The 14,379-nt window shown below is 35.8% G+C and overlaps 1 protein-coding gene across 4 annotated transcripts in view; it reads right to left on the bottom strand.

Annotated features, from left to right (window-relative positions):
- Window positions 1-14,379, bottom strand: part of LOC126841058 (semaphorin-1A-like) — a 63,377-nt gene that overhangs the window by 5,154 nt on the left and 43,844 nt on the right. For 3 of the 4 annotated variants that reach the window (XM_050577298.1, XM_050577300.1, XM_050577299.1), the window contains 2 exons: window positions 7,223-7,322; window positions 5,391-5,436 (listed from right to left, as the gene is read on the bottom strand). In XM_050577298.1, the coding sequence (XP_050433255.1) occupies window positions 5,391-5,436; window positions 7,223-7,322 (146 nt within the window). Of the gene's footprint in view, window positions 1-5,390; window positions 5,437-7,222; window positions 7,323-13,915; window positions 13,977-14,379 lie in introns of those variants that run through there. The other variant, XM_050577301.1, reaches the window with a different exon arrangement.

Here is a 14,379-nt window from a genome sequence, read left to right as displayed (position 1 = left end):
TAGTTAGGCTTTATCACTACTTAAATAAACAGTTCTTTATGTTAACGTTCTAGCCCCTTAACTGGTATCGTCGGGTCAAAAATTACCCGATTTTCATTATAATCAAATGGGAATGAAAATGACGATACCAGTTAAGGGCTAGTTAAGGCGATTTTAATTTAGAACACACAATTGCATTCATACAGCTGGATAGTTTAAAGGATTTAGTTTTTAAAAAAATTAGATATTTTAGAAAAATATTTTGAAAAACTATATAATTAGTAAAGTAGTTGAAATAAATAAAAAAAATTTCTAATTTCAAGTAAAAGGTTTGGGCGTAGTTCAGACTGCGGTGTAAACGTGTGCGGTTTATGCATTCTTGTTTATTTTTAATCCATTTTATTTAATTAACTAAAAAAAACCATACCTACGACTACTCTACAGAGTTATTCATCGAAGATAATATACTAATTATTTCTCAAAATAATTGTTATTTTGCAGTTTTTCTTTTTGGAGACACTTTAGTTTATATAATTTTACAATATTAGACAATATTCAAAATTTCCAAAAACGTTTGAAACTCAAATAGGAACGCGCATATATATTTAATTACATTTTTTAATTAGTTATAATATGGCGAAAATGTTGACTGGCCGATAAACAGTTTCGATAAATAGTCTTATCCTTAATAAATCACCCTGTACATTCACACATCTTATTATACACGACATCTACCACCTCTTTCTAGGTGCTTGCAGAGTATGGAACTCGTACAAATGACAAGCACGATTAATGCTATAGCCTATAACATATACCTAGTGCGTGCGTTTAGATTTTAGAGCGATTTAAAATGTACACATTATTTACTATTATTATGTGTGTAACGTTAAAAGGCAAGTATACTATTACTACCGGGAAGTGTAAACGGCCGTTTGGTTTTATTTTGAAACTCGTATAATGGGCAAAACGTATTATGTTGGATGGTTTCAATATAATTGTGAGCACACAAAGCAACGACGTGCTCTCACCCCTTTTTTTTTTATATAATGCACACTGCGCACGACAAAAGCGCGGACCCCGTCCAAATAAGGGACAAAAATAATCGGACGGATTTAGAACTATTTAAATTGTCCGCTTTATTTTGTTTTTTTTTTATGTTAAACGCTCCCGAGATTTATGGACTCTTCTCCCGTCGCCAACGGGTTTGTAGTAGTTAGGGCCAGATATAGAGCACTTTTATATCAATGTGGAATAACCGAAACGCTCGACTTATAGCTGTTATTGTAAGAAAAAACACCAAGCATAAGGTATCGCGCCGAAGAGACTATTTTTTAATTAAAAAAAGAAATAGAAAACGGGCAAGAAAAATATATCCTACAAGTTGTGCAAACGTCATGGGCGAAATTTTTGTACAGAGTATATCATCATACATAGATTCGACCTCGAAGACGCGACGGTTGACGCCGAACCGAGTTTTAACCACGCTTTCTGCTGGTAAGTACGCACGCGAAAACCTCAGAATGCTTCCATGTACGTTTGGCATTTTACCGAAATTAATAATATAAACGCAACATAATCCGTAAACCGACTAATTCAACACACGGCCATGGTTATTAATCCCACAAAGACACTCGACCCATTCAATCGACCGTGTTAATGTCAAAATAAAATATGTAAATAATGGTCAGAGCGCGGCATAATGATGCTATGGATTTGGTAAAAACAACTTATTTCATACATATAATAATATTTAGTACAGAATGGCCCGCGAAAACGAATGTCGCAGCGCACATTTTTTTTCATATTATTATACTATAAAAATTATACTATAGGTACTATCGAGATATCAAAGCATAAGATCATGGACAAATTATTGTTTTCGGACACCGAAACAGTCATTCCGGGACATAAGTTTACTACTACCGTATTTAATACACACACACATATATATATATATATATATTAATTGTAAAATGATGGTTTAACGAGGGCGGCCGAGCGCGCACCGCGGTCACCGGGCCTGGCCGGCAACGGTAAATTGTGCAATTATTGTAATTCTAATTAGAAAGCGGCGACAACGACGTCAACTCGGTTCCTGAAACCTATAGATACACACAGACACAATAATAATAATATCGTCGTTATTATTATTACGGTGACGCGGGCGCGGTGGACGCTTAAATCGCAATTTACCTGCCTTGGCGGCAATCAATCATAAAATGTGTTGTCATTCAAATTACTATAATATTATAACGCCGGTCCGAGGCCTGTCACCGCAGCCGCGCACAATTCATTTCTCTGCCCTTTTGCCTCCTTGTTCCTCGACAATAACAACACAACACTGAACGCACCGAGAGAAAATCGTACAGGTGTTGTACATAGGTAACCATTATATATCTTGTAACATAAGCGTTGGGATACGGTGCAATACGGAAACTGCACGACCACCGGTTATCCAACGACAACAACGACTAAATGCATATCGAGCTATAAAAGACTTGTTGAATAAAAAAACACGGGTATAAAAAATAATATCTACTAATCGTTGTTCAACTTCTACTTGAGGGTATCTCAAATATTATAATATTTCACATTAGTATACCGTTTTATGTACACACAATGTATGGTGTGGTGTTGGAGGTGAGGGAAATCGCTCAAACGCGTCTTAAGTGTCTTCGGGGGCTGAGGCCCCGAGGCTTAATTGATATTTAACAAGCGCGTTTTGAAACAACCCGACACACAGTAGTAGTCTTTCTCTCTCTCTCTCTCTCTCTCTCTGGTTTAATTAAGAGGACAAAGACGTGGAACGCGTATAACACACACCTTTGGACAAGCAACGATTATAATTATTTTGCACTTTATTGTTGCGCCGAGAGACTTTTTGCGAAATCACCATGCCGACACAACATTCGTGTGATATATATACATATACATAATGCATAGTGCATATTACACACGAGCCGGTCTTTCGTCGCCATACACAATAATACCATTGTTACCGATTGAACTATTACGGATACGAGTATTTTTTATTAATTACAATACTACCACTGATAATAATGTACTTCCAGACCGTGCGCACAAATAATAAGTATAAAATGTTAATTGTTATATTTTTACATGAACTCGGGGCTTCCAACGATTAATTATTGTCCGACGGCAAAAGTACGGCGACGGGAGGACCTAAGCGCGTTGTTTACTATTTTTAAACTATTATTTATTTTATTTATATAACAAGTGTTTTTAAAGCGCCGACGCTCGTTAAAACGTACTATAAACAATATTATTACCGTTAATACTGTCACAGCTGTTGTATGCTATGAACTGTGTATACGTTATATTATAGAAGCACATATTGGTAGACGGGTTATAATTTTATGTACTGACAAACCCTTGTGTTCGGTTTTCGAATACCGCATTTCCGGGCCGGCAAGAGCGTTTTAGATATAGAATTTACAACGTTTTTACTTGTCGCCCACGCGTTACGACCTATATGTAGGTAGTTTTCATATACCTCGGTATCCAGTACCGTCACATAGATTATATTATTTTCATATTGCGGACGTAGCTATGGCACCGTATAAACCCAATGTTATTTCATTAAAGTGTTTGAAAACGCTACCCTACACGGGGTCAGCCGTGTACCGAGTTAAATATTCTAACCGAATGAACAAGGTCTATTATTTACCTACATCATTCATATTATTCGATTAAACTAATGTATTGCAAACATTTGTTATAGTTATTTTAAGAGCATTAACTTCTGGGCCCTAACCAATTTGAGGGTTTAAAAATGTACCGGCGTGCTCTGCTAACAGTAGTAATCGCTTGCTCTCTATTTATTTCCACGCTAATCTTATGGTTCTTTCTTTCTCGTTCATAGTTTTCTCCGAGAGGTTAGGTTATAGATTAGCATTATCATGATAGGCTCGAAAGCTCCTACAGGAATTTTCTCGACGACCTAGTACAAGGCGCGAGATTCTGATTAACCCTTTTTTTAAATTATTATTAATTATTATTATTCGATTATTTGCACGCCATTCGCGCCCACCGCTCGATTATTATAATGCCGTTGTAGGCAAATAATTGTCGTTAACGTCAAGTGTTGTCGTTATATTATACGCCCGGAATGTGCGTTTATAATATGATGGGCGCGCATCTTCTTCGTCGCCTTGATGCGCTTTATATTATAAAAGAAGTATTTCGCCCACAAACGCGCGACCAATCTTATAAAACCTCGTAGACCAACATAATAACATATTATTAACGTTATTATATTATATGTATTGCGAAAAACGCAAAACCTTCGAGACTCTTCAAAAAGGCAAGTGCCATCGTCACAATACACACAACACGAGAGAATTACAAATATAACACATAATGTACACGTTTGGCGAGATCCCGTTAATTATTCGCTTGACCCAAAACGCGCGCCATCGATTGTATATATTAATAATATTATTATAAATACAAGCACACACACATGCGATTGCGTTATACACACACATAGACCGGTCGCGTTAAGAGCTAAGACCATCACAAGGTAAGCCCAAAATCGGTACACGCCGAGTACGAACTTGTAATATATTTGTCGCAATCGGCACATATTACTTAGGCTCGCCGAGTACACCGTGTTAGACCTCCTAACGCACACTCTTGTCGTGAGTTCTACAGTACATCTCTTCTGCCATAAGACGTTCAAAACGGTCGACCGCGTTTATTAATATTTATGATTATTATTATTGGGATGACACATTAAAATAATATGCACCTTTATCGTTCTTATTATATTGTTACTCTGTTTAGTAGTACACGGCCGTTTGCGAGCCACGGGCGCAGTACAGAGTTTAATATATAACACGGTGTTTCCGGTGGGTCATCACTGGCCGTATGAATAATATAATTTAAAAGTTCTACACAAACGGATTCGGGGACACATCAGGATCCGCTATTGTATTGCCAGAGAGCAATTTAAAACACATAAAAAACACACACACAAGACGTCACAGGGTGCGACCGTATATAGCGCACTTACTGTTTTCAATACAAACGCTATTATAATATTATACTAAACCTCGAGTACAAAATATTATGTGCACTGAGAATATTATGCTCGCCTACGATACCCTGTTGTATCGGACCGGAAAAAAATAATTCCAAAAAACGACATGTCGAACTGCACCGATAATATAATATTATATTACAACCGACGGCTGAGTATAGATACCATCACGTGTGTTTACAAAAAAAAACCTTTTTAAGTACATTCCTACATACTCGATGATATTAAACGCAGAATTCGAACAAAAACTCGAATTAAAATATATATACGATACATATTATATTAACAGTTTTTTTTTAATTGGGCTTTTGCGTGAAAAATTATTAAACTATATTTTGATTGTACTCACGTCGTTTATTTTCATGGTGTCCAAACTGACATTGTACAACACATTTCTGAAATTAAAAAAAAACAATTCCATTAGTAACGTAGTATGCAAATTCTATTACGACCTAAGTGAAAAAGCAACAAAAAAAACCCAACTATTGTAGTATCAAAATGTCGGAACTTATTACTCGAATTAATTTTTTTTTTTTTGCTAAACATTATGGAAATAAAAAAAGCAGTATCTTAAATATATAATTATCTTATATTAAAATAAAACACATTTTTATAAACACAATTTTATTTTATCGTTGCTTACAATTGGCCATTAGGTATACCAATATACCTAATAACAACTTTGTAAATGTCATTAGGTTTTTACATTTTTATTCGTCTCGAGTAAAATCATAAATACATTTTATTCTATTTTTCGAAGTAGAAAAACAAATTTGTAGATATTAACCGCCGAGTTGTTTAACATACATAACTTAAAAAAAAAAAACCTGATCCCAATTACAAGACCTAAATAATTTTTAGAGGACAAGTAGATACGATCGTCGAGCAAAAACAAACACAGAACATATTATTTGAGAGTTTCAAAAGGCCGACTGTATAATTTTCGCTATTACATTTAATAGCAGACATTATTGTTTGGCCTGCAGTTTGCACAATCCGATAATCAATTATCGCCGTCGACCGTTCAGTTTTATTTGCATACCGGTCGTAATCAATTACAGAGAGAAAACAAAACAAAAATGAATAGTATTTTAGACGTTAACCGAAATACACCGTTCGCTCGGTTGAGATAAAGATGTCGAGGATGCTGCCCAAGATTGCCGACACAATAATTACTATTGTGGCCATACACATACTTAGGCGGCACGTCCAAAGGCGTACCGCAAAGGTTACGCGAAGTCGCATAAAGCAGTTTGTCGCGCGCTGAGAAAAATGATAATTTTTTATTTTTTTACTCACACCGTAAAACGTGTAACCGCGCCGGCACGGCCGACCGACCAACCTACATATTATTATTATTATTATTATTATTATTATTAATAGAAGGAACCTATTAATATAAGGCATTATTGTGTGCCCGCGGTTACTATTTCATCAACGCGATAGTAATTATTATTATCTTACGTGAGATTCCATTATTTAGGTCTATTATCGGTTATTAAAAAATATATAACAGGTGTTATAGTTGGGTATATAATATAGTCTACGGTTTTCTTAAATATAAAACGATGGTACCGGACTATTGCAAAACGACTTGGGTCAAACTGATTACAATATAAATACCCCACGGAAAGTCATTCGGTGGCGAAACACCGCGACATAACTGCCGAACGACGTATCAGCAAAAATACAAATAAAACAAAAAATGTAAATGGAGCAGAAATTTTGACTTTTCACCGCGACCGCGCTTTGTGAACCGTGTGAAAATTCACATGGCCGATGACTTTTATAATAATACAAGTCTACCGGTGAGCGCACGGCTAAAAATAATATGCGACTAACGAAACAGTTAAGTATTACAATACCTGTTATACAAGCATAGTATTATATTAGTATTCTTACATATTACATTATATAGATCAAACGTACAAGGGAAAAGGCTGTATCGGTACGGCTCGTGAACCGTGTATCCTGTCTGTATGTGTGTTTATACTTTATACAGTAGTCACGGAGTGTTGTCGAATCATTTGGTTGTTCGACTTTAAAACAATTATTGTTTTATCCCAAAATCTGATCAACCATAACGCGACGACACCCGCTCGTCGGTTAGGTGTGTGCACGGTCCGGCGATTTATTATCGATATCAATTAATAATAATAATACAAAAAAAAAATACTGTACCTGGAACCGATTAGCGCCGTCGTCTGGTCTTGAAGCAATATTTTGAAGTAGTTTTTGGTCGACTTGTTCCCGTGGAATATCTGATCAGAATTGAACGCTGCTGTAACACAAATAGGTCCGCGTTAAATCACATTGTAGCGTACACATATTTTATTATTATTTACTCTATCGATGAGCCTCGATTCAAAGCCCTTGAATGATTTTAAAGTATTGTTTTAAAGTATTTATCATTCGCGACCTCCGCCGTTCACATAGGAACGAGCAAAGACCGTGTTCTTGCACAACGTATAGCACCGACTTCTAGGCAAATCCAATGAAAGTCGACGACTTTCAAAACTTAGACGTTCCCAGAAATTTGTCAAGGACCCCAGAACGCTTAGTCATACCGACAGCAGCGATGGTAGTAAAAAAACTTATCCAAGCTTCTAGAAAATCGCTCTTGGAAAATACAATAACGGTTTTGGATGCAAGCTAAACGGCATAGAATTTTTTTATCAGACGAGGCTGGCTACACGACGGCCGTATAATATACTTATAAATATGAGTAGATACTTGGTGTTGGCAATAAATTATCAAATCCCTGCACGAGATCACGGAAAACTACTTTTTGCGGTTGCCTCCTCACACCCCTACGGCGACCAAGACATGTTAAATATTACACTTGCACCGTTTTCGTTCATCACCATAATAATATTACTCTTTGTCTTGGGTTTTAATAAAGTGAGAAAAAAACATATCTCATAAGCCAGCCGCCTGCACCCTCGTCACGGTTGTCTTGTCGCGTTCTCTCGGTCGTTTAACAACAGTCGTCCGACTGTCGAGACCCACAGAATTATTTTCATTATTACTATTATTAATATCAGACGATATATCTGCTTGTGTGTGGCAAACAAGGCCACATCGTGTCTCATTATCCGGCCGTAATGATCACACCGACCGACGTACGGGATGCGAGAGCCAAACACACTCAGTAGCCGCAAAATCCCATTTTCCTTAATTTTTGTTTTGTTTTTTCCCCAAGCATCCAGAAATGAAGTTTAATGCGGCATACCACCGACCACCGGAACGCACACAAACCAGGTAAGTAATTGAAAATTGAAATAGCCCACAGAGAGAGACCTCGTAATGTGTACACTAGTAAAAGGTATACAGCGTAATCGCAAATCATGATGAACACTTTAAAATAAAAAATTTTAACATTACATAATTGCGTTGTTATTGTTGAGGGTCAACCGGCTAATATGTACAATATGTCCCGGAATGCGGCCTGTTGCCTATTGGATTCCATTGGTGGGGTTTAGACAACACTCAAATCTATTCTTCAAAATGCGTACAGGGGAATAAAAAAATAAAAAATCGGGTATTATTCGAATCTGATGAAAACATTACTCGGGGTAGCTGTCTTGACTTCAAAATTAAATTGGTGCTTCGTCCAGAGTTAATATAATTTTAAAAATAACTTTTTTTTTTTAATTATGAACACTGACATAATCATCTTGGGACGTACCTACCGCATGTAAGTTTATTACTTTAATTTGGATTACCGGTCATTATGCGTGCACTTTGACATCCGTGAGCCACAATAAGATGTGAAATAGATTTTTTTTTTATACTTTGAAGTAGTTAGGCACTCGGGAGCACTAAACGTGCGATATTCACACGATATACCTACATATTATACGATTTACCCTGTCCAGCACTTAAAAAAAATATATCAACACCCTATAATGTCTGCGTTAGGTCAACAGGTCAAAATACCTTGGGAACGCGTAAAAGACTAGGGTACCGCGCAATAAGTAAAATACATGTATATTTATTATGTTTAAGCAGAGTCACTCATTATTCACTCTATTCGGCTGTAGGTGAGTATTTTAAAATTTGACATTCGATAAAATTCCGGGCGGTAACGAAGGTGCTGCGGGTTAACGTTCGTTTTTTTGTTATTGTTACACCGATAGACAACAAGTGCACACCGTGCAGATACTTTAGATGTACACCTTTTACGTGAAATCGTATATTATGGAATATTTTCGACAATTATCATACTAATTGTAAAATATACTGTAATAAGTAATTTATATAATTACACGGGACCGCGCGTTGGCCCGCGGTTCCATCAGTTCTGCTCTATATTTAAAAGTCAACAATTATTATTTCAAAACGGTCAACGAAACAAACAAACAATTATGCAATTTTGATAATTATTGTTATTATAATAAAATTTGAAAACATTGTTCTCAATAATAATACAAAAACACGGTTCCTTCGATTTAGCCAGGTGTATACGCCCTGGTCGTCGCCGTTGGATACTTAAAACACATAGTCGACGAGAGTGTTATTAAGTAAAACAAAAACGTTTCTCAGAAGTTCGGTCGGCTTCACTGCGGTCGCCCATTATAGAGTAGTTGATAACACACAGATTGAATAATGACATGCCATGTCTTATGGGCTGTACAGGACGGGACGACCACTGTGTGTGTGTGCAACCGATTAAAAATCAAGATCAAAACGAAAAAAAGCTCCCAGCAAGGTCGAATTCGGATTTTTAATAACCCGTCAGCCCGTCGACGGATCACGGTACAAGATAACCGCGCCGCAAGGAATATCGTTAAATTAATGGACACAGGAAAACTGAAGTCGTTTGTCATTGCCGAACGTCGGGATTTTGTTATATATATACAGTATATTTCTAATATTATGCACTTTCCGCCCGACACAAAAAGCTTAAGATGGTTTTTTTTGTTTGGTTCATAATTATTGAAAGAAAACACACAACCCGATCACCACAAAACAGGAACGACACGAAACTGTGTACTCATAAAAAAACAAAAAAACCGTTCGACAAAACCAATATATACATCTACATTACGGCGGAGTTTTATGTCACGACATACTGAAGTAAAACGGCCTACATTACTATTATTCGTTATAAAAAAAAAACAATATTATTATAAATTATTATAACAAATCCGTTATTATTTTTGTAATATTTCAGAAAAGGTGTCGACGGCACGATCCAGAACGTTTGGCTGTTACGCAAATTGCTCGAGATCTTACCGAGATAAGTTCACACACACAAGCACAAAATACATACAACGATTTCGTTGTATACTTAAAATACACGACTGTTAAGAAAAATAATAACAATAAAGAATAATAATAATAATAACAATATTATTCGTAAGAAACGTTGGCTTTTTACAAACAACCTTGTGTAACCTATGAGTTATGAGACATCATAATATTTATTATAATTTATAATATACACGAGGCTGTTTGTTTACCCGCAAGCGTCGCTATACTCACCCATTAGTTTATACGGCTATACACTATAAATATTTGTTAATAATATTAGTTTGTTTTTTAAAGTTAACTATACAAATGTCGCGTCGACTTTGCGTTGAAAATTTTGTAATGTGTCGATCATGCGAACGCGTATTTTAGTTTTTTTTTATCCTAGTGTTTGGAAGACATCCAAACTGGGAACAAAAAAAAAATGAATAATACTAATAAATTATTATGAACCATTTTGTAATCAGCAAGGCGACTTCGATCGGTGTCGTTTCAATGGAAAGTGTTGGAGATTCGCCAAATATAAAAAACCCCATACAGAACTGGTTTACTTTATGAAGTCCACGCGAGCCATAGATAATGCGACTGAGCTACAACTGGGCGATTCTGCTTATGTTGCGTGAAGGGGGAAATCTCATTTATGATCCAAACTACGAAAATGTTATTCTCAGTATTAAATTATTATTTTTTACCAGGTAGACCAATGAAAAACATGTTGATATATTATACACCGACCGGATGAATAAAAATAATTTGTCTACTACATCCACTATTGCGGTCGCCACTTCCACCAAAATGGACAATGCCGGTCTATAGGACCCTGCATCTACTCGTTATAATATTGTCTACACAACTAGATTGTATAAAATAATTGAAATAATTATTTTTCTAGACGTTTGTAAATCTCATAATTTTTACTTTACACCAAACGATTCCGCCGTAGAGTAGGTTAGTATTGTATAAAAACAAAAATAACAATCCGGATTATTGGATTACGCAACATTTATATCTTATATAAATATTCTGACACACATGTTTGTCTTGAACGATTCTCGTTTGTGGGGGAGATACTTTGATACCGCGAGGAGTAAAAATAGTTAATTCGTTGACCTTTTTCATTCTTGACACAAACCGCGGCCGGTATTACACACATACAATGTATAATTTATATACTAAAAATATGTTTGTGTGTGAGTGTATGTGGATATTAATTTACAAGAGGAGTTTGTACTATACGAAAGGCAAATGCAGGTCAATGAAGCAAGTAATAAGACTTGATTAAAGCCAACAACACCATACAAAACCGGCCGTCCAGTGTCCTCCTCTCTCTCTCTCTCTCTTCATATTTATTCATCGCCGGGTTATTTCAGAACGCACAAGTAAAAAAAAACGGGCGGGCGTACACTCCCGTTTGTAGCAAAATCTATTGCGGCATCAGCCGAGCGCGTTAATAATTATTTTAAAAAATAACTCTTGGCTGAGAACTATACATGAATGCCTCTAAAAAAAAATACCTTAGTATAATATTATATCATTACCAGTTATATTATGTACAACCTCTGTGGAGGGCCTGAATGTATATATCTTGATAAGGTTGCGTTATTGATCATCATCATCGTGGTCGTCGTTTGCTCGCAATACATAATATCAGCTTACTGGGACACAAGAGTTCGGAAACAATAGTAGAATACAAAACGAAAAAAAACTATGTCGTCGACTCGTTAACGCTGTCCTAAACGAGGCGAATATTGTTTTTTTGGGGAATTTTAGACGACCTAATCTCGACCATGTCCAAGGCGTGGAATGTGCGCTCGTGTTGTATTATTTTTTTAACCTCGGCCGATCGTGTGTTGAAACTTTTAAAAAAAATTCGTTTTCCTCGACAAGCAAGCGCATTAGTTTCTATAGGGGCGGCGAAAACGAGAAGAGAGAGAAGAGATCAGACGCATTAGTCAGGTACGTCGTCCGATGATGAGTTCCCGACAAAAATAATAATACGTGTATATATAAATATAAATGTATACATGTATCATATCTGCCTAAGAAATTACCGTCTCGGATAAATGATTATAGACAGCTGCGGAAGACCGTGCAATCGCCGTCCGATAATCTTTTGCTCGATAGATATTGCTACAGTTTTTATTTTTTTAATAGGAAACCAGTTTTATATCCGGTCATTGCGACTGACAGCACCCTTCAGCTATGTATTATAATATTCACAACAGACGTTTAATATGATAATCATTTTTTTGTTATAAAAAATTATAAAGGTATACGCAACAACAATTATTATTTTGTATATTTTGTTTCCAGAGATTGCCAAGTATTCGCGTATCCGCCATTTCTGTTTACTTGAAATATTTTAATCGTTTCCTTTTATACAATCGAATTGACCGGGCGTACAGTACACGCATTTAGGTCCATTACCGCATAAATCAATTAAGGCGGAAAAAATCGCTAGCCTAAGATGTACACAGTATTATAATGTATTATACTATTAAAAAATAATGACGCCGTAAAAATAAGGTAAATCATTCGATCGGAGAGACCAAAGTTTAAGGGCATCCGTATAAAATACATAAAGCGGAAAACGATAATAACTTGAGTAAAACAAATAAAATATATACAGCGATAAAAATTTGTTAATTATTCGAAGGCCGTGTAATCACGATTAGTTATAAATACTTAAGGACAATAAAAACAAATAAACTAAAAATTCAGCCAGTCATTTTTGTTTGTCTTTGTACAAGTTACATTGTTATTGTTATCCTACGAAAGTCGCAGAGGAATATGTTAATCCACCGTGATTTATGTGGCCTTCGAGTGCTGGTCGTACATAATACAATAAGGTGCTGTACAGTAGTAATGATTATTATTCGTCCCTTGTGTAGTTGGTAAATTCGACCATCACCGGTAGTCAGCCAAGAAGGTGTCGTTATTTTTATTTGCAATAACAATGCAATTTTTTTAACCCCCGCATTCCTCTCGCCATAACACTTTGATCTTTGTGAATATAACAAAAATTTGCATAAAGAGTTTTACGATAATAACTTAATATATTATATTATAAGGATTTTGTTTTATAATAAAAGCAAAACGTAATAACACTTCAAGTAGGAAATGCATAATATTTATATGGTAATCTTTAGCTGGAATTAAAAATGTTTACCTTTCCATTACATCTAGGAAAACAAAATAGAATTATTTGGGATGGGCGCTAAGAAAATGTATATTATTTGAAAAACAAACAAGTACGGCACTCGTTCGGTTTGCTGTCAATTATTTACAAAAATATTGACATGTGTTAGAGTTTTTGTTTGTTTGCTAAGCGACAGGTAATTTGGCCACATTAATTTGTCAGTGTATCGACGTAAATCAACGTTGTATTGCGGTTATAGCAATTAGCAATCATACCTATAATCGTTGCCGTGTATAAGTACACGAGTTAATTACATCATATTGAAAATGTTTTTTTATTTTAACATAACATTTGTATGGTAATATTTTGGCAACCACAAAATAAGCGTTCGAACGGTCGACAAAAAATATAACACAATATTGTAATAATGTAAAGATTGGATTCTATTGGACTGAATCCGAGATAGGTATCGTGTTGCTAACCTGTGTTTTTTTTTTTGGTAATCCTCCTAGTCCATATATATCCCATTTCTGAGCCCACACTAAATACTTAACACAACCTTTGTTCCGTGACCGCCGCTGACGTTACGGGGGGTTAAGTTACGTCGCGGGAACTAATTTCCAGATCAAGGATGATTCCGGATAGGTCGAGACCTCTCTAACGAAAACGACAAAAGTCAACCGCATCGCACATCGTGGTCTCCTAAGTCCGACCGCATTGTATATATCGAATTGCCGTATGCGACTTGCACGAAGGTGTAATATACCACCACACGCGGTCGTCTGATACATTTTACTTAATAAAAACAATACTATCATAATAATATAACTCTGTATACTTTGACCGGGTTTGCCGTGTATTTAGAAATTCTACGGTGTTTGGGTAAAGGGGAGTTAATCGGAAAATGAAAATTTGGGGTTATTAGGTTAAAATATTTTTTTAAAAA

Source organism: Adelges cooleyi, unplaced genomic scaffold (assembly GCF_023614345.1).
Source record: "Adelges cooleyi isolate 19-005CV unplaced genomic scaffold, UGA_ACOO_1.1 ACOO_flye_CR_arks_rails_tigmint_CR_PRNA_376, whole genome shotgun sequence".
Lineage (NCBI taxonomy): Eukaryota > Metazoa > Arthropoda > Insecta > Hemiptera > Adelgidae > Adelges > Adelges cooleyi.
Note: the sequence above shows the minus strand (reverse complement) of the source record. Positions and strands in the feature narration are given on the sequence as shown.